General features: G+C 47.1%; 2 protein-coding genes and 2 pseudogenes across 2 annotated transcripts in view; 1 reads left to right on the top strand and 3 right to left on the bottom strand.

The window, feature by feature from the left end:
• LOC144126279 (uncharacterized) overlaps positions 1-1,669 on the top strand; it is a 38,156-nt gene extending 36,487 nt beyond the window's left edge. The window contains 1 exon segment of the mRNA XM_077660372.1: positions 1,250-1,669. Within this exon segment, the coding sequence (XP_077516498.1) occupies positions 1,250-1,261 (12 nt within the window). The 3' untranslated portion in view covers positions 1,262-1,669.
• Positions 1,670-3,523: 1,854 nt separating this feature from the next.
• Karybeta3 (karyopherin beta 3) overlaps positions 3,524-20,707 on the bottom strand; it is a 58,514-nt gene continuing 41,330 nt past the window's right edge. The window contains exons 16-20 of the mRNA XM_077660373.1: positions 18,023-18,145; positions 17,305-17,379; positions 13,973-14,346; positions 9,895-10,036; positions 3,524-3,790 (exon numbers count right to left, since the gene is read on the bottom strand). Coding sequence (XP_077516499.1) covers positions 3,704-3,790; positions 9,895-10,036; positions 13,973-14,346; positions 17,305-17,379; positions 18,023-18,145 — 801 coding nt within the window. The 3' untranslated portion in view covers positions 3,524-3,703. The remainder of the gene's footprint in view (positions 3,791-9,894; positions 10,037-13,972; positions 14,347-17,304; positions 17,380-18,022; positions 18,146-20,707) is intronic.
• On the bottom strand, positions 4,062-5,925 carry LOC144126281 (uncharacterized; annotated as a pseudogene).
• On the bottom strand, positions 7,776-8,756 carry LOC144126285 (uncharacterized; annotated as a pseudogene).

Genomic DNA, 20,707 nt, shown 5'->3' with positions numbered 1-20,707 from the left:
AGTAGCGTAGCACATAGGCATCAGGGGGCAAGCTGAAAGCGTCACCAAAGTTCGTTCAGGTTCGGCACTATATTCTACCTCTGTTCTGGCGCCAAGGTTACCCGTGGCTTGCCGATAAGTGTAGCAGGAGGCAGCAAAAAGTCAGGCGGGCGGATGAGACCAAGAAGTTTGTGGGGATAAGGTGGCTGCGGCTGGCATAAGACAGGGTTAATTGGAGAGATATGGGAGAGGCCTTTGTCCTGCAGTGGGTGTAGTCAGGTTGATGGTGATGATGAAAGCTGAATTCAGTGAGGAGGCCCATATAGACTGGCTTCTCCAAAATTAGCCGAAGACTTTGAACCACTACCACCATGTGCAGAATTGTGTGGCCTTGTACTCATTACATCACTGGTACTATGTAGCCAAGCTGAAATATAGTGGCAGTCACATATCTGCATATATTGGAAAATAAGTTTTCCTCACTAAATACCAGAACATGTATATTTACAGGCAGAACACTCATCATAACTTCATGGCTTTGGCTTCCACTGACATAATGGTAAGGGCATACGCAAAATCGGCAACAAGTCACGACTACCATGGTACCTTTGCCCACTTCGGAAGTCTGTCCCAGCAGATCTAGTGCATAGCACACCAAAATACTCACTTGCAGTCAACTGCCAGCTGGCATGCTCTCATTTTCCTGGTCTACATAACGATTTGTGTCACGCCAACAGCTAATGTTGTAAATTATACACCATAACGTCCTTCACATAGCACCTGCTGTACAGTGAGAAATCTTATTCCATGCTGCGCTTCTTTTTTACTTGAGTTTTGTAAATTGTGCAACAAAAAATTACATTAACATCTGAATGCATTTTTTTAACCACTAGACCAGCCTATAGTCCGATTAGTAGGATCGGTCAAGACAGATAGCTAGCCTTATATTTCAGATGTTCTCTTACAAGCATTTGCACATAGCACTAGAAACAGCGGATTGCTGCCTGTGATCAGAATAAATATATTAAACCCTTTGCCCACTGGGCATTGGTCTCTTACTGCCAAAAAAAAAACCTGTCCAATTTTGACTGCAAAAAGAATCAAGACAACTAGACCAGTATTGGAAGAAGAGTGGTGTGGTTGGTCATTTGTGCTCCCTCCCCCCACAGCCCAGAGTTCCCTTCTTAGTAGTATTCAATTGCAAGGAGTAGTTAAAGCATGTTCTCTGCTGCCACTAGTTGAACCAAGCCAAAACACTTCTCTTTTGCAGGTCAGATCATGAGAAAGAAAGAGCAGTACACACCGGTGATTGCGGCGCAAACAAGGCAGGCACAGGCTGCAATATAGACAGAACCTTGTTTTCCAAAAGCACTCGTAGCAGAACTGGAAATGTGCTTCACAGAGGGCCTGCTGTGAGAAACCTCCAGTGTGTGGCATGACAAGCACACACCTCTCCAAGCTCTTCACTGCGTGCTCCCGAGAGCAAAAGGCACGGCACAGCAGCAGGCCAGGTGTAAACATGTGCCATTTATGCACGGTCCACTCTTGCCACTGAAACTAGCATTGAGAGACTTCAGGTCTATCTGCAGTGTAGTGCAGCATTGCCATGCAATGCCAGTGTGGTGTGATATACGAGGAAGAGAGGTCCAAAGATGGTGATTTTGAATAAAGTTAGAAAGACTATGCACAAGTTTCGGCCATAGCATGAAATGTGACCGCTCAATGTGAAATCAGCTGACAGTCATAAAATGTTCATTAATCAGAGTTGTGTGCCATCTGTGCATTGCTGCTAGTCTCACTTCATTTGAAATGTGATGCAAACCTTCATCATTTGCACTTGTCAGAGTCAAAAACCAGTTGTTCCGGACGGAGTATGGCATCAGTCCAGTACTTTCCCCCAGAAGGTCAGTGCACAGTACTCAGTAGTCTGTGCTGCCTCTTCTTGCAGCTTTAATCATCAAAAGCAAGGTGAGGTGAGCCATTTGGCTCATATCAATTATATTTTGTAACAATGAAGTTGATGTTATGGCCAACAAAGTTGTGGACTTTTGCAGACTACAAACGATGCTGCACACCTGCCAGATTGTTACAGCTGCACATGCATAGTGCAAATTAATAAAAGTGGGTGCAAGCACTTGTTGGTCTAGCCAGTTTAGGTCTTGGCATCCGGTACACTTCCGTGAAGTTGAAGCTGCGTTTGCCAGCAACTTGAAAGATGGGTGTACTACCGCACATTTGGTAGCATAGTGTGCACTGGCTCGTTCAATTTTAGCACAAAGTCTGCAACACTGTAGCCAACTGCTGTGCGCCGTCTGATGTTAACTTGTTGCTACAGTGTGGTTTTTGAAAAACATCCACATGGAAGAGAAAGCACATCGACAGACACCTGGGTATTTCTTTAGTTAGGCCATCATGATAGTGATCAAATCTTTTTTCGGTTCCTGGTGGAAGACACCAGATGTGCAGTTTATGACCTTGAAATGAACATCAGTATGTTTTAGATCCGACACTAACAAGGTATCAGATAGTGTCAAACTTCAGCAGGCGTTACATGACAGGTTCTTCGGCATTGAATTGTGTAGTAACCACATTGTTTTTTCAACGAGGTTCAATGCCGTCACAGACACAACAGACACTTAGAAGCAGGATAACTAGTTATATAATGCTATGCTGCCTAGAGATACCATTACCATATTCCTTTGCATTACCAATAAAGGGATCAGGAAATTATATTTACTGAGGTTACGAAAAGTACACAATCGATCTGTATTTCATCACTTGTCATCGCAACGAAAAATTTTTAAGCCAGCTTCATTAACCTCAAAGATATCCGTGATTAAAACGATGCTTCTCCCCTCAACTCATACACGCCGATGGGCCAAAAAAGAAAGACCCCGCCATGCCCCGTTCCGCGCTTGTCACTGGGGCATGCCCAGACTGCTTGCACTAATGTTATGGGGTGGGACATTAAGAACACTTAGCAAGGTGTTGCCCTAATCAGTTGCGAGCAACAATTTCTGAAAATTTAAAATTTCAGGGTGCACACACAGCTTTTAAATTTGACTTGAATACTCGGAGACCACCGCTACTGTTTAGCTGCTTTAATATATGACCAAAATCATTTCGGGATTCCACAAGGTGGTGAAAGCTCCCAGAATTGCTAGTCATTTCTTTGTGTCCAACAGTAGATTTTCATTCCACTCGTGAGTGAATTGTGAAACATGTTCCTTGTGTTGAGTAAAAAGTCTTGCACACATAAGATGCACGGAACAAAATTTGTCTGCTACCCCCTCCAAAGGCATCTAAGAGACACATTTAGCACACTGTGCACCATGTTACTGTTACCGGAGTACTGGGAGCCCACGCACTGTCAGTGTGCATGCGTAGGCCACCTTGCAGGTGCTAGAAGGCCCCAGGCACCCTGCAGCATTATGCACGCCTGCTACATCAGTGGCAATCAGCGCATGCGCACTGGCAGTGGGCGGGAACACGGTACACTAAAGGTGCCACGTTGCCGAACACACAAGGTGACTAAAGCGCAGTCTTGGTTTCACACTTTTATTCTCGTCCACCATGCAAAAACAAGCAGGTGGGCCTCCTTGGTAACAGGCCTGCACTTATATCACACAGGAAGTATTCCACGGGCAAATGTACAAAATCATCCTATTCACAAAGCACTCTGCCTACACAGGCACGGGCAGTCCAATAAATACGGGGCAGGGCATCAGCACCCACCAAGGGCCTTTTGCAGGGCCTCCTGCTGTGGCAAGCTCAGCTGGGACACGCACATTGTAAACACCTCAGCATTGCCCTGGGTGGAGAAAACAGAATGCACAAAACTTGTTACACCAATGCAATTCTCCTCCTGGCCAAAAACAAAAAAAAAAACAGCGTAGTGCAAAGAGCACGCAGGACTTTGCAGCTTTTTATAGGCTACAGAAGGCGGATAACTCATATGCAAGCCGTCAGCTGCAGGCCTCTCCAGATGTGCATGCCACCCACCGGCATCACGAAGAGGTGGCGCGCCACAGTGCATGGCCGATGAGCACACCTGCCCCTCTAGCCACTGTAACTCGGTGATAGGCTTTCTTGGTAATGAAGGGAAGGCTACAGGGGTGGAGCATCCGTAACTGTGTCATTCCCTCAAATGCAGGGTTCGTACACAATATTTGGGTGAAAATTCAAGGACATTTCAAGGAGTGTTAGCGTAATTTTATTTCCTCACATGACTTAGGAAAGGAGCCCTATTTTCGCGTTAATTTCTCCTTCAAGAGCTGTTATCTCCGCTTCTTCTTCTTTGGCTGTTCGACAGAAACTGTTGGCCTTGACAAGTCAGGTCATTTTTTACTTCGGCGTCTTCCGAAAAGCGATCCGCTGACTCCTGCAAGCACTTAAGAGTTTTTTCGAGCCTTGTCTTCTTCTCTTGCATGCTCTGTAGCTCTAGCTCGAGTTCTTTTCTCTTCCAAGGTTACCTGCTGCGCTACAGCTTGCTTCTTCTGTTCGTCCATGTATAACGCGTACCTATGCCTGCCCTGGCGCACTGATGACTTCAGTTCTTTCCACAATGGAACGCCAAGCAGCCCATCGCGGGTTTTCACGGCCTCACAGATGACTCGTTGCGAGATATACGAGAGCTCTGCCATATTTTCGACAGTGATATGCTTGTTTACACTGAAACCTCTTTCTACTGAAGCCTGTTCATGGCTAAGCAAGAGAAGGGCCTTCAGTACTTCCCATAACATCGAGAACACTGGGTCATGCTTCAAAAAGTGCACGAAGAGAACGTCAAGGCGTTCATGGTTTCTTTTTCAGTTTTGGAGTTCATGCAGTTTTTCTTGGCAGAACTGAATGTACCGTGCACGCACAATATCTCTCTTGTGCTCAAAAAGAAGCCTGCTGTCAATTAAACAGTTAAGAACAACTTTCAGCTTCCCAAGGCACATTTCTGTCTTCGACATCTTTCAGGGGTCGAAACATGATAACCATCAAACCAGAGGGTACCTAAGAGGACTTCTCTCCATGATTTTCAGGATCATGTCCACAATGAACTTCCGACACTCGCCCCTAAACCCAAAAACACCCTTGGTACTCGCTTTTCCGCTCTTTAAGATCTTCTCAGCCACACATCCTATGTCCACCTTCTCAAGTGACGTGTAATTGGCAGTATCATGAAGATAATTCGCAGCAGTTTCGTGATGCTCGTGGCTTCTGTCAATACAGAGCGCTTCGCGAACCTTGCAAAGAGGCTCCTCAAGACAGTTTCAAGCTCTGGAGAATCACTCTGAAAAACAGTTAAGAAAGGCTGCACAACCATTGCAACGTTTAGAGAAAAGTTCAGTTTCACAAGTGCAAGCTGGTCCTTTAGAAAAACACCGACGTTCTCATACACTCTACATTTCGGCAAGGGTAGCCTATAGTTGCTCACTGCTTCGGTGTAGTGCCTCAAATGCTCCCACATAGCCAGGGCTCTCTCCAGTACTCGCACGTTCTCGACCCAACGGTGGGGCACGAAAGGAAGCAGCTTGCTCCCTGTTTTTTCAACACAACCTTCACGGCAGGCTGGCGCATCATGGAACAGTGAGAATAAGCTCGTCGCGTGCATTCCTGCTTTGTAAGCATTATGCACTGTGTGCAAGCCACATGAGCCAATATCCAAGCACTGAACTTGAACGTCATTCTTCATGTGCTGCAGCAACTTGTTGAAAAGACTCCAGTCGACATTCGGGCCATCCATCGAGAGCTGCACAATCCTGCTCAGGGAAAAGGACGCGAATGTTTCCGTCAACTTCTGCATAAGGTCATCCGCTGTGATACAGCCAAACCTGGATATAACGAAATTGAAAAAAGTTCGCAATTTTTCGTTATATCCAGGTTTTCGTTACATGCAGTTTTGGGTTAAGACTGGTAACGATCATGCCAAAACGAAATAAAAATGCAACAGATATCAAGTCGAGTGAATTCGCCATTCAAAGAATTTATTTAATAGAAAAAAAACTGCGTAATTTTTGTTTGCTGTTTTTGCCCGATCGAAGCCACTACTCGGCGCTCCAAGGAAACTAAGGCATCCAGGGCTGCTTCATCGTCCAGCGAGCCGACGAAACGGCGTAGAACGTCCATCAGTTCCCTCGCGGTGGGCACAGCACAAAACGTATCAGGCTCTGAAACCGTCACCTTCAAGGCTATCTTTAACGGTTTCCACAAGTGCCGCATCAGTCATCTCTTCCGTAGCCACAGCGCCGTTGTCCACGAACAAAAAGTCTCACAGCTCGACACCGTCGGGCACCCCCACCGTTCATGCGTAGTTCATCCCACGCTTCAGCGACCTCGGGTGGGCTTGAAGGTTCGTCTTCACTGACTGTAGCTTGAATGGCCTTATTTACCTGAGCCTTGGCGAAGCAATTGGCGATCACTTGTGATCCGACCTCTTGCCACGACGCAGCAAGCATTTCGATTGCTTGGTAGATATCCACTTTCGTCGGCCATTCAAGGCAGATATCCAGGAGCATCTTTTGAATCAATCGACAGCGGTAACAGCATTTAAAGCTGTTAATAACCCCTTTGTCTACGGGGTTGTACCAGAGAAGTGCAGTTAGGTGAAAAATACGGCAGCTCGACATTCGAAAGCTGTAGGCCTTCCACATGGTGCGCGGAGCAGTTGTCAAGCAGCAAACAAATGCTGCGAACTTGTCGCTTGACATCTTGGTTGAGCTCTTTCAGCCAGTCGGAAAAAATTGCCCGCGACATCCAAGCTTTGGAGTTTGCCACATATTTTACTGGCATCCGCCTTGTTCCTTTAAAACATCTGGGCCGGGCATTGCGGCCAATGACCAATGGGATTCACTTGTCGCTGCCATCAGTGTTGGCGCAAAGCAAAACTGTCACGCGGAGTTTACTTTGCTTTTCACCGCGGCAGTCTTCTCCTTTCAGCGACAACGTGCGGCTCATCAGCATTATAAATGTCGGCAGCTTCATAGCGGCTGAAAATGCCGGGAAGCTTCTCGGCCACCCACGAGGCAGCAGCATCGCTGTATGCGGAAGCAGACCCGCCAGATACCACTTTTCCGACGACACCGTGCCGGCTTTTAAATCCTTTTAGCCAGCCGTTACTCGCTTTGAAGTCGTCGTGGCCCAGGATGCAAGCAAAATCTATGGCTTTCTGCCGCAAAATCGCGCCACTTATGGGCACGTTTTGTGCTCGTCTGTCCAAAAACCATGCAAACACGGCGTTGTCCACATCAGCATACGTCGACATCATCAGTCTTTTCTTCTGGGCACTTGTGCCCGACTCCATCGCACTGCGGATGCTTTGTTCTGCAGCTAGAATGGTTGACAGGGAGCTGGCTGGTATATTGAAGCGGGCAGCGACATCATTCTTTTTTTCGCCGGCGGTAACCGCATTCAAAATCGAGAGCTTATCTTCAAGCGACAAAACTTTGCGTTTCCTCACAGCGGAACTCATCGTAACGAAGCGACACCGTAAACACACACCAGCACACTCATGTCAACATGCTGACGAAGAAGGCTTACCATAAATGCGCCGCAACACCACGAGGAATTTGTCATAGTAGTGCCACCTAGTGTCAAGCTACAAAATGAAAGCTTAAAAGTTGCTACACTTGCCACGGAGCGGCGCTCAACATCATCATCACCGAGGTCTGCTTGTTTGCTGCGATTGCAAGTGTTCTGCTCGCGGTCTACTTTACCTTTTAATATAAAAATTTACTTAAACAATATTCATTAAAGTTGCGCACTGCTCGGTCTAATTTCGGGCAAAACATTACAAGATACAGCTCGATGAACAGCGCCACGAATTCGTTACATCAAGGTCAACTGCCACAATGAGTTCGTTACATGGAGGTCGCCTATACATGGGCTTCAATGGGGGATGTGTTGGGGAATTGAAAAATTTCGTAAAATCCAGTAATTCGTTACATAGAGGTTCAACTGTATCTGGTTGCCACCTCACGGTTGTTCCATAATCTGACGTGAACATCAAGCTGTTTTCTTTGCAGGTATTCATTCATGCAAGGTTTCGTCAAAAAGCACAACAAAATTGTCAGACTTCTCCATCATTTGTTGTACTTGCGAAGTGAAAAATGGGCGCAGACCGTGGCACGCGACGTATGCGCATATTTTCTCGGAGCAGGTGAAGCTTCTCGTGACCTTGCTATCTGGAAACATCTTTTGGAATAGCTGGGAAATGGATCCACTGGAGCTGTAGGAATAGTGTGACGACACAACTTTCATCGTCCACAATATCTCAGCTTCGATCACGGAATCATGCTTGCTGCAGTCTTCGTCAAGTGTCGCAGCCCGAGAGGAAGTTGCCATGCTTTCACGCTGACAAGCAGCCTCGGACGTCAGATTGGCCGCTTGCATGAAACTTGCGAAGGATGAGCATCCCTCACTTATCCCTCACCTGCTGCAGCTTTGGATCGGTGCTTCGCGCCTTTCTGGTGGCTCTTCAAGACAGATTCCCCCATCGTTGCAATGTCGACAGTCTTCTGACATATTGTGAACTTTGCTCGATAAGGATCACTTGGTTCCGGTCTCACCCAGTGATGATAGTCCGTATGTTGCAGCCACGCGGGCTGAAACTTGCACTTCCCGCCTGGCATCTTGTCAAAGTAGACACACAACGCAAACATCACTGAAATGGTGCGCACGAGGCCGACAAGACGACCCGACTATAATGCCTAAAAGAGCACTTTCTAGCGTGCCGAGCGCGGGTGTCGCGGTAGCACCGAGAGTGATGCTTGCCGCCGCCGGCCGCTTGGTGCGCTGCACTACGAGACTGTGTTGGACATGGGCGGACTTCAGGCGAGACATGACGCGAGTCTCCCCATTTTCCCGGCGATCTACCTCTTTTATGTTCTTGTCCCAATCCGCGATACGTTCGGGGTCTACAGAAGCGCTGGGTAATGAGACAAGCCGTTTCTTACCGCGTCTCTGCCTGGGAAATCGCGGTTTCATGACCTGTTTGAAGTTTCTTTAGACAGACGAGCGCACACATAGATGCAAAACACCCACTCACAAGAAGAAAAGACTGCAAAGAAAGCGGCAGCAAGGCGCGAAATGAACTGTGCATTGCAATCGACACGTAGCAATCAACGCATCGCAAACGAATGCGAGTCGAATGCCGCACGGTTTAGCATGGTGCCGACAGGCATCGCCGTCTGGTGGCTCGTGGCAGCAGGCATCGCTGCCTATACCACCGTCCCAAGTTGGAGACGCTCGGTGGACAGCACACTAGAGTATATTCTAGGCACTATACGCCAACCGACCGAGCGATATGCCTCGCATTAGACTGGATTCGATTTCCAATGCATATTAGTGGCTAGACGACGTAGGGGCGGCAGGATTTAAAACCGAAACTTTCTGATGTTGCCCTTTAGTCAACAAAGCTTGTTTTCATGCACATGCGTAAGTGAAAGGGACTTTAAAATAGTTCACAGTATGCCTGGCCACCTGACACAATGCTTTCACACTGGCACTGGTGCCATCTATGGAACTTTTTTTTAACAAGATCTGCCTAGCATATTCCTTGTAATCGAGAAAACTGTTCCTTCCTTGACTTTTTAACGTAGAAAGTTGGCAGTTATGTTAGAAATATGCCTTTTAAATAACATATTTTTACCATATAACATAAGAGAAAGCCAATAACTGCAAGCGGGGACTACAGTCTGCTGCGTAGGAAGCGAGGGCGCGTTTCGCCTCTGTAGCTTCCACTCCACTGCCAGAAAAAGTTGTCACAGAGTATAAGAGGACAGGTACAGCAACATGCCGACTGCAACATCACAATGAAATTAATATTTAGCTCCAAAAGCATGTCCATAAGTGGCACAAACAAAAGCAGTCAGGCAGATGGTGGCAACAAGCTTTCCAGGGCACTGCAAATGCTGTCTATGCACTTACCTTCAATGTGTTTAAGAGAGCCACCATACGTGCACCGACAGGTGAGTTGGGCTCCAATGCCTCTCTAGCAAATGCTTCTGCCATCACCATCACTACCCGGGGCAGGTTGGCGTTGTCAGCACCCAACAAAGCCGGGTGGTTCCTGCAGTTAGACAAACAAGCTTTGCTTCTGGAAACAGCAAATTCCAGGATGCCCCTCGAACAAGGCCCTCCAACCAAGGTGTCGACCTATTGTCATGACACTGCAGTCAACTGCCTTGCACCTGCTAGCAGCCATAGCCACTAGGCTGAGCAAGATCAACTTCGTCATCATCTCTAACTAGTATCCGTACGATGATGAAACCAGGCCCTGCCCTTAGTCACTGCAAGTGGTGCAGGTGCAAGCCTGCAACCTGCTGGCTGTGCATTGCATCGCCCCAACTTTTGCAGCAACAAGTGTAAGGTGACCGTTTCCACAAGTGTGTTGTTCTCGCACATTCTTGAGCCAACCAAGCAGGTCTGGAAGCTGCTACCTCATGCTCGTACCTTCCACTCCGCTGCGAGCAAGATGTATGCACTGGTGTTGTCCGCAAGGTCCTGGAATATGTATAAATTAACAAGCCTTTGGAGTAGAGAAATAGATCATGCCTATGCCGGTTTTTTGCACCACTCATTCTTGGCAAAGTGTGAGAGGTTATAACTAGGGGTTAGCAAATATTCGGAATCGCAAACAGTACTTGCAATTCAATTTGATTGACACTGCACTTTACAATTCAAAGATCTGAACCTCCTCAACATCCAGAAACTAAAATTTCCTATTCCTTGCTGTTGCACCCAAACGTCGTGGCGCTTCTAAACGGCAGCATCTTGTAGCTATCACCTTGGTTAATTTGTTCTTTTCTCATAGAATCAACTACCAGCACACACATACAACCAATGCTATGCTAGACCTTGCATAAAACTGATGCACTGTCAAGAGCCGCCGTGCATTCGTGGGTTGGAAGTGCGGCACCACGCAGCACCGCCATGATTTTGTCGTGCCACGTCGTACTTGACGACTGGTTATGCGTGCATCGGAGAGGAAAGCGAATGGTTCCCAGTGCTTACATCATTTTTAATCACGGCAGTAAGAGGCACAGCACGCACGGAAACAGAGCTGGCAAAGCTGCGGCCCACGTGCGCTGATGCGATTGTTTCGCAGTGACCGCTTTCACCCTTTAAAATTTTTGCTTATAACAATTTAAAATCTTTGTACCTTAGTCAATGTAGAACAAGAAAGCTGTCAAGTGAAACGCAAGCTTCGAGGACAGTGAAAGAAAGTACATTGCATACGGCAGAGCCCGCGTGCTGAAGAAAATGAACACACACGTCTAGCAGCATGTTTGACATCGCTTTGTTTTTGCCTCTGCGATGTGTGGCAGCATTTGGGCCCATCAAGTGGCTTGCAGTCAGCAAAACCAATACACGATGTCTAAGTGGGCTCCGTACCATCGTGAACACTGCGTTCTGGGCGGCATTCCACAGCCAGCAGTTTGCATTCAGGCGTCATGAGGAAGCGTGAAAGAAATGGTCCCGCTCGCATTGTAACTTACCCTAAAAACTGGAATATACCGTAAAAACCGGACTATAGGTCGGACCGGAATATAGGTCGACCCCCTAACTAACCAACTCTAAAAATGAAAAAGATCTTTTTCAATGGGAAAAGTACCGAAAGACATCCTTACTTTGAAACAAATGCGACTCGAGAGGTTGCACAATGGTGACAGCATTTAATTTCATTTAAATGCTGCTTGTATGTACACCCGGAAAATTTTTTAACAATATCGCGCACCAATCGGCCCGCGTGTTTGTTTCTGGCACAGGCAAGTACAGCGCCGTAGAGCAAAGCCCTCCTCTTCATGAATCGCCGCAACCAGGTAGGCGAGCCTTTGAATTGCGCCCTCGTGAGTCTAGAGGCACGCGCGATCTCTGCCGCTTTCACGCGGATGCATTCGGCAGTCACAGGCAGCGATCTTGCTCGCAGCGCAACGTTTCCTTCCTATTCTCGATACACTACGGTCTGCCCACGAAATGATGTTTTCTTCTGGTTGCTGCAAGTTGTAATACACAGCCTCTGCCTCCGCCAGTACTGAATGCTCTTTTCGGATACTCCAAATTCGCGCTGTGCCGCCAGGTTCCCGTGAGCTTCCTCATACTCAATCGTGTTTTTCTTGAAGGCGACGGTAAATTGCCGTTAGCTTCCGCTTTGCATCTACTGAAACGCAAAATGGCGGCACTGCTGCTGATGGCGATGGTAATGAAGGCTGTTGACTTCAGCCACCCATTGTTGCAAGACTTCCGTATTTTTTCCGCCAATGACCGGTATATAAGACGGGGGTCGACTTTTCACCATGGTTTTTTGAAAAAAAGTTCGACCTATATTCCGGTTTTTACGGTAGGTCGAACTTTTTTTCAAAAAACCATAGCGAAAAGTCGACCCCCGTCTTATATACCGGCCAATGGCGGAAAAACTACGGAAGTCTTGCAACAATGGGTGGCTGAAGTCAACAGCCTCCATCACCATCGCCAGCAGCGCGGCGCGGCGACATTAGCAACATTCTCGCACCGCCATTTCGCGTTTCCGTTGTTGCGAAGCTATTTTGGTTAAAGGCTGCTTTTTCACATATTGTTTCAAAATGAGCAGAAGCCGACTGCAATTCACCGTCGCCCTCAAGAAAAATGCGACTCAGTACGTGGAGGCTCACAGCATCCTGGCAGCCCAGCATGAATTTGGAAAATCCGAAAGGAGCATTCAGCACTGATGGAGGCAGAAGCTGCGTATTACAACTTGCAGACCAGAAGAAAACATCATTTTGTGGGCGAACCGCAACATATCCAGATTTGGAAGGAAAGGTTGTGCTGCGTGCAAGTTCGCTGCCTGTGACTGCCGCATGCACCCGCGTGAATGCGGTAGAGATCGCACGTGCCTCTAGACTCACGAGGGCGCAATTCAAGGGCTCGCCATCCTGGGTGCAGAGATTCATGAAGAGGAAGGGCTTCGCTCTATGGCGCCATACTTCTGTGTGCCAGAAACAAACCCGCAGGTCGACGGGCACGCGATACTGTTACAAAATTGGCCGGGTGTACATACGAGCAGCATTTAAATGAAAATAAATACTGTCACCATTGTGCAACCTGTTGAGTCACATTTGTTTCAAGGTAAGGGTGTCTTTCGGTACTTTTTCCACTGAACAAGATTTTTTCATTTTTAGAATTGGTTAGTTAGGGGGTCCACCAATATTCCGGTTCAACCTATAGTCTGGTTTTTACGGTAAGTTGCCACTCATGTATCCATTTTGCCAGCAGTGCCCGCTACCTTGCCCCTTTGATAATTGACCGCTGGCATCACTCCTCTACTAAGGAGGTATCTGGCCTCATCACAATGCTCAATGACTGCATTCAATAAGCTCCTTTGTCGCGTAAGCAGTCAAACTGTCACATAAGACTTTTTCAAAGTAATTATGTTATTCAAACAATTGTAAAAATGATATTAGTCTACTAAATAAAATTTATTCCTTTATTACAACCATGATTCCTTTTTCCTTATTTATACCTGGCAGGCATTGCAGCAGGTTTAGTAAGTTATGCTTGTGATGAGTGAAAAGAAAATTTGTTTGCAATATGTTTCTTTTTCTCCTTCCATCATCTTTGTTTCATACAAAGGCATTGACTTTTAGCTTGCACTACCTGTGCTGATATTAGCAAGTACCTGATTTGATTCGCAACCAATTTTTATCTTTCATACTCGCTTTGCAACCAAAAAAAAAAGTTTGATATTCACACACCTCTAGTTATAACACACTCGCAATGAGAAAATTCCCAATACAATCGGTATTTAACCAACTGCCGTGCATCTACCAAATTAAGTTTTGTATGTCATATTCGTTCGTGGCTAAAACTGCTGCTTTGGGGTGACTACTGACACCTTAAATACCAGGTATGGGCACTGTAAATAATGCCAAAAGAACCACATCTCACTTCATGCAACCATGAACTGAAACACCTCGGACTCTGTTGCAGCACACTTTCGATGTGCCACAGCTGAAGAGGGCATACTTACACTTCCAGGAGAGAACAGAGCAGTCCATAGACATGTGGGTTTTCCTCATCATCCTCCCACACAGGCAGCCAAGAAAACCAGCGTGGGATCAGCTCATCTGCATTCACTGCCTGGACACGCCAGAGCAGCACTTTGCTGACAGCTGAGATGGCATTTTCGGTGGCAAAGACTCGTTCCGGGGCTTTTGAGTCGGGGGCCTCAATCATGGCCACCAGTGCGGGCACGGCTTGAGTGCATGCTGCAGCAAAGCCGTCGCCTCCAAACTGGGCCAGCACACCAACACCATAGCTGGCCGCTTGCCGAACCTCTGGGCTAGAGCTTGCCAACAGCGCTAGCAGCCTCTCCAGGAAGTAGCCCCGGTAGCGTTCGCATGCCTGCAACGGTAGCGTTCGCATGCCTGATACCTGCCCTTCCTCATCAGCAGCAATGTCATACACTGCCAAGAAGCACAATGTTAGACAACGCATTACAACAAGAACAACAAAGGGAAGCATGATATGCCTTCTGTGCTGCAGCTTTATGCAAATTAATGAAAATGAGAGCAGTCACAGTTCATATGAAAGTTTGGAATGTCCCATTTCTCAGGGAATACATAACTCATTGATAGAGTTGAACCCCTCAAGAACGAAATTCTCGCGGCAATGAAAATTCTGGCACCCCCAGCGAACTTCCATAGAGTTCAATGCATTTGCCCCCTCTCAACAACGAAGTTTTTAAAAAGCAGTGTTGTATTAACGAAAGTTTGAGGTAGTGACCTGCAACAACCGGCGAAGCATCTAGGGAGAACAACAACGAACCTTTCTTTTTCTTTCCGCTACCACGCCTCGTGCACGCCGAATTCTCTCGTGACTTGCTTGTGTCCAGTGTTTTCTTTTTTCTTTTTGTAGCGATAGCTACATTACGGTAGCATTACGGTTACATTATGGCAGCGTGGCAGCGCCGCCACCCTGTGGCTGCACCGCCACGCTGGCACGTGGAGTGGAGCACCTGCCGGTACGGCGCCGTGGCTGATTACGCGGTTTGTCACGTGGTTGATCACGTGACCAAGTTCCACTCGGCTAGCTGTGGCTATCACGTCACTCCAGATTTAACCAGAGCTAAACCACCAATTTTTTTTTTGCCTGTCAGAAATATGCCGCCTCCTGTTAAAAAGCGCAAGTTTTTGACGCTGCAGGAAAAGTCTGCAATCATCGCCGAAGTTACAAAAGGCCGAAAGAAGTCGGACATTGCGGAGGAATTCAGTATCCCGTGCAGCTCAATTTCTACGATTCTGAAATCCAAGAACAGCATCATGGCGGCACTTCAGAATGGCGCAAGCTCGCAGAACAAGACAGTGGCAACGCCGGTCTACGAAGACGTTGACAAAGCCGTATTCCAGTGGTTCCTCGACAAGAGAGCGAACAAGATGCCTTTGTCTGACTTTGCGTGCATTCTGGGGCAGAACAACTTTAAGGCGAGTACTGGATGGCTAAGCCGATTTACAGCACGGCACTGCATCGTCGCAAAGGTGTTGCCGGGAAAGTCTGCGAGCAGCGACGCTGAAGCAGCATCGTCCTGGATGCAGGAAAGTTATGGAAGCATAATGGATGAATACGAGCCCTACGAAATTTATAACGCCGATGAAACTGGCTTTTGCTACGATATGTTGCCATCGAAAACGCTCGACCTGAAGGGACAAAAATGCCATGGCGGCAAGCTGAGTAAAAAGCGGGTGACCATTCTTTTGTGCTCAAGCGTGGGCCGATCCGACAAGCGTCCCCTCCTTGTGATCGGCCGGAGCAAGACACCACGGTGCTTTAAAGGTAACCGAAGCCTTCCGGTCATGTACACTGCTAACCAGAAAGTTTGGATGACACGCACAATATTCTCCAGCTGGATGCTGCTGTCGTGACACCCGAGTGTCAGAGTATCGCCGAGATCGTTGCAGACTCGGTCACGAGTGAAGCCTCAGGCTGTGATGACGACGAGGAGCACGAGCCGCATAATTCCGGGGAGTTGGCGGACCCGAGCTTTGGAGAAGCCGTTGCGGCTCTGGACCACCTCTGCAGGTATGTCGCAGCTCAAAGCGACGCTGAGAGCAATGCGGCTTTCCAGGCCACCGAGAAACGCGTGGTGTTTTCCAGCGAGCGGAAAAAACGGCAATCGACCATTCTCGATTTTTTTAAGACCTAAGCTCACATGATGTCAAAATAAATTGTTTCAAGGCAAAGCTGCACTGTTTTCATTAATTTCCGGACCTTTCCTCACTGTTCCGTTTTCCCGGCTGTTAGGTTTTTTTTTCGCGGTCCGGTGAAAAACGTATGAACAGGGTTCCACTGTACTTAGTTGAGCAAGAACGGAAAATGTCATTGGCAACTTTGCAGAGACGGCAAGGCCAAATGCAAAATGGCATTTGGACGGGTTGAGCTGCAGGCTTGCATGACAATAGAGTGAAAGAATCTTTGAAAGGTCATCAATATGAGAAGAAAAGGTGTATGAAAAGACAGTGGCATTGTCAAGATAGCAGAGGCATACAGGCCACTCAAAACCCTTGCAAAAGGGCGTCCATCACGCACCTGAAAGTGGCTGCAGCGCTGCATAAGCCAAAAGGCATAACTTTAAATTGATACAGCCCATCCGGTGTCACAAATACGAATCGAATACAATTTGCCAATGGCCGAGGCAAAGGACAATAGCGGAGAAGAATATGACGCCACACAGACAACCAAGAGGTACACATCCTTTTTGGTTATCTTATCGAGGTGTCAGCAATGGACGCAGAAACGCCATGAGCCATCCTCCTTCACGACTGGCGAGGCCCAAGAACTGCGGGAGGGTCAAAAATGTTCTGAGCAAGCATTTTTGTAGCGTCGGCACGTATAACCTGTCGCACAGCGTACGACATACGATGTGGTCAGGAGCGAATAGGATGGGCAGCACGAGTGTCAATGCAGTGCATGACAGAGAAAGCTTGGCCCAATGCATTCTGACCCAATATACACAATGCACACCAGCCAAGGCATTTTTAAGAATTCATATCATCCTAAAATTCTTTTCAACCAAGGTCGTATCACTGAGATTCTACCGGATTTAACTTCAACCAGACATTCAGTTATAGCACATTAATCAGTCCTCTTAGAACCTCATGTCAACTGCATGATTCGTTTCACATAAGAGCAGTACTGCACCGACTGTGTAGAGTTACATGCAACATTAGCATGTTTCCAGCATACACTGGCACAATTCTTTGCCGCAAGAAAATAAACCAGGAAAGGAAAAACCATAGCAGCTAGGACCTGGCTCAGCCAGTGTGAGTGAATGTACTTGGCAGAAAAACAAGAAGTGCCACCTACCGGCCCTCCATACTCAATGACATCATCAAACACACAAAGGCCCCATTGATGGTCTGACCAAGGTCGATCCGTGCCCTGGAGAGAAAGCAAAGCACCCACAACAAAGAAGTGATTAGTGCTATTGAAATAAAACTTCCTGAAAGGCAGATTGCAATCAATGCTTAATGTGACGATGATCCAAGACTTATTCATAAGACTTAGCCTTGCAGGCTAAGGGCTTAGCATGACACAAGTGAGTTGTTTTCACACCGCACAACAGACTAGTGGGGTAACATCAAAAATATAATAGCAGCCTGTCGCACACTTTCTGGTGCATCTTGCGGGGACAATTACAGCATTGCTTTTTTCCATACATGTCGCACCATCCACTGCAACACTGCACATTAACAATTACACTGGCTGGTACCAACAGGCCTCACTTGAATCTTCACTGGAGGCACACTGCCTAACATAATTAGGAAGGCAGCAATGTACCAAGCCAATTAAAAGGTACAGGGCACATGCCACACATTACACTCCTTCATTTCCAAATTTCTCAGCGAAAAGAGATTGCTAGAGGAATCCTGCTAATGACTCATTTACTTTTTAGTAGAAAACGAATCAAAAGCAAGGATGTCCTAAGCATTCAAATCAAGATAAATGCAGAAGAGCAGCCACTTGCTAAATATGACACGAAAAATGAGTGCTAGCAACTAATTAAAACAGTGCAAGAGCTCACCAGCAATCGTGTGAAGTGAGGCAACAGCTTGTCAAAGAAGGGGAAAAACTCTTCCTTGTAGCAAGACAATAATGGTCGCATAATGTCAGCCACCTTGCTCAGCAAAAAGACGTCCTCATCATCCTGCACACATCAACAACATAGGCTCACTTCAATGTGACCCTCTCTGTTGGCCTCAATGTACTAGTGCCAGTGGTCTCATGAAAACGTCAAACATACTCGTTTCAGGGACAGATAGAGCATTGTGAATATGTGCATGCACAAACGCAATACCTTTCACAGTGGAACATCATGCATGGAAACACTGACCAGTCTTAGTATAAAGCAAAACGTCAACAATTCGAACTCAATTATTTCAAAATTTCAGATAATTTGAAAAATTTCTGCAGTCCCGTAATTTCTAATGTAAATTTGACTGGATATTCTATGCGGCGGCTTGCACCAGCCCGGTTCGGTTAATTCAAAGAACTGGTGTGCTACGTGGGAATCTCTGCATTGTACTTAAGCTGAACCCTTTTCATTGGCCTCCACATTTCTGCCCCAGAGGTTGGTACCGGTAAAATACAGCTGTTGCATACTTTCCTCTTGAGGGATACAGTAGCCGACGGGTAATTCGGACTTGTAGGATATTTCGGACCTCGACGAGGCACCGTCAGTCATCCCATAGAAGCGCATACATATTCGCGACGGATATTTCGGACTTCGAAAGTCCGAAAGTTCGATTTTTCGGACTGTGTGTGTGTGTGAAAAACTTTATTTCAGGGAGGAAGCTTGAGGTAGCCGGAGCAACCTCTCGCAATCTCTAGGTGGGCTCATTACAAAAGCCCATTGGCGACCGCCGCGACTCGGGCTCGGTGGACCAGGGCCTTCTGGCTTGCTAGGTCCGAGCAGCCGAGCAGGGCTGCCTCCCAGTCCTCCCGGGTGGGGTTGGGTTTGGGGGGCGAGGTTCGGGGTTGACTGGCATGCCCACACCATGTGAAAGATGTCCGAAGACTTCTCCGCACAGTGTGGGCATTCTCCGGTACAGGCTGGATCAAAGTGTTTTAAAACTGCCAGGCACAGCAGCGTTTTGGTGTAAAGGCGGAGGAGTGTGCGTTCCTCCACCTTTGTGATGCCCTTACAAGGCTTGTGATAAATTGCATGGCCGAATTGGAATAATTCAGTAATTTCTCGAAAAGTGAGGGCCGGAATGGGTTCGGGATCCGTATCCAAAGGGTCTGAAGGACTAATTTCAGTCTCCTGCGGGCCAAAATCGGCCACCTAATCGGCTTTTCACCGGCGCAAAAGGCGCCATCTTGGATTGATGTGGATTTACACTGCAGTTGGATTGGCTTGACATATTTTCAGTACCTAATTGTTGCCAGCAGAGATCCCTGCGATCTGCGTCACTTCGAGGTGGCAGCCGGATTGTCATCGCCGTCAGCTTGCTTTTGTCGCCGACGTTGTCGCGGGCAGTTATCCCTTGTCCCATGCGTTGAAAATTGGTTGTTGAGGGAAGGAAATTGTGCAGGAGCTATCTCGCATCTCGGCAGCGTGGTCGGCAGAAAGACAAAATGCAGTGGTGGAACTGACAACTGGCTTCTTGTAGCAGCTTTTGCAGCAGACTAAATCGCAGTTTGTAGCAGCACTTTCAAGTTTTGTAGCAGGAAAAATGGCATTTTGTAGCAGATATTTGAGCTTTTGTAGGAGGAAAAAACTGTTTCTAAGCAAAATTTCATGTCTCGAAGCACTTAAATAAAGAAGGCTTGCTTTATTTCTGGAACAGTCAATTGCTCAGGTGTTTATGACGACCATAGCCATGCAAAAACAAGCTTCAAGCCCAAATTCAGTCTAAAGTCTGTTCTTTCCTTAAAAAGCTGCAAAAATATGCAAACGAGATTTTGCTAAAAATAAAGCCGTTTTTATTCAGATGGACGACATAACGAGATATGCAACAAAGCTATGAAAAATTATACCATTATTAGAACTGCAAATTTAAGGTACTATTTCTTTTCTTTCCTTGATGACGCCAGCTCGGACAGCACCGCTGCGAGCCTTTCCTGTCCATTCTTCAGAAGGGCTTGCAACATCTGCAAAATTTTTAGACTTCATGCCTGTTGCAAAAAGCAGCTCAACATTAGTGATCATATTCCTGGCCAGCCTGATCTTTTCCAGTACCTTCTATTCATTCTGACCTCTTTTCTGGGTGTCCTTGTCCGGTACATCAGCCTTCTTTTGCTTGTTTTGCACGTGTCTCTTCTGCTGCATCTGCCTCCAGCCACTGCAGCTTTCACTTCCGCGATACTTTCTGCACTCCGATTAATCGTGTCATAGGTATGGCAGCTGGATTTCGGCCAAAACGCTGGGAATATGTCATTACAGACCTAAGCCCATTTGCACTTTGTATTGAAAAGGACGATCGCCCTCTCAGCACTTGCCGATTTTCACTGAAGCCCCTCTCCAAATGAGCATTGCTGTGTGAGAGGCACAGAAGTGCTTTTACGAGTGCCGCCAACAAGGGATATTTTCGAGCCCCATCCTCTTGCTTGAGTTCGAAAAATTTTTGCCAGAAGTCATCAAGTTGTTCGGATTGTCTGGCTAATATCATCTGAGACACAAAGACTAAACTCATCCGTCAGGGTGGAGACCTCGTGAGCTGCGATGACCTCTGGCAGCGATGACCAGCATGGATGAAGACGGACACTT

The sequence above is a fragment of the Amblyomma americanum genome, chromosome 3 (genome assembly GCF_052857255.1).
Source record: "Amblyomma americanum isolate KBUSLIRL-KWMA chromosome 3, ASM5285725v1, whole genome shotgun sequence".
Lineage (NCBI taxonomy): Eukaryota > Metazoa > Arthropoda > Arachnida > Ixodida > Ixodidae > Amblyomma > Amblyomma americanum.
The sequence above is the reverse complement of the archived record's forward strand: the minus strand, read 5'-3'. Positions and strand labels throughout refer to the sequence as shown.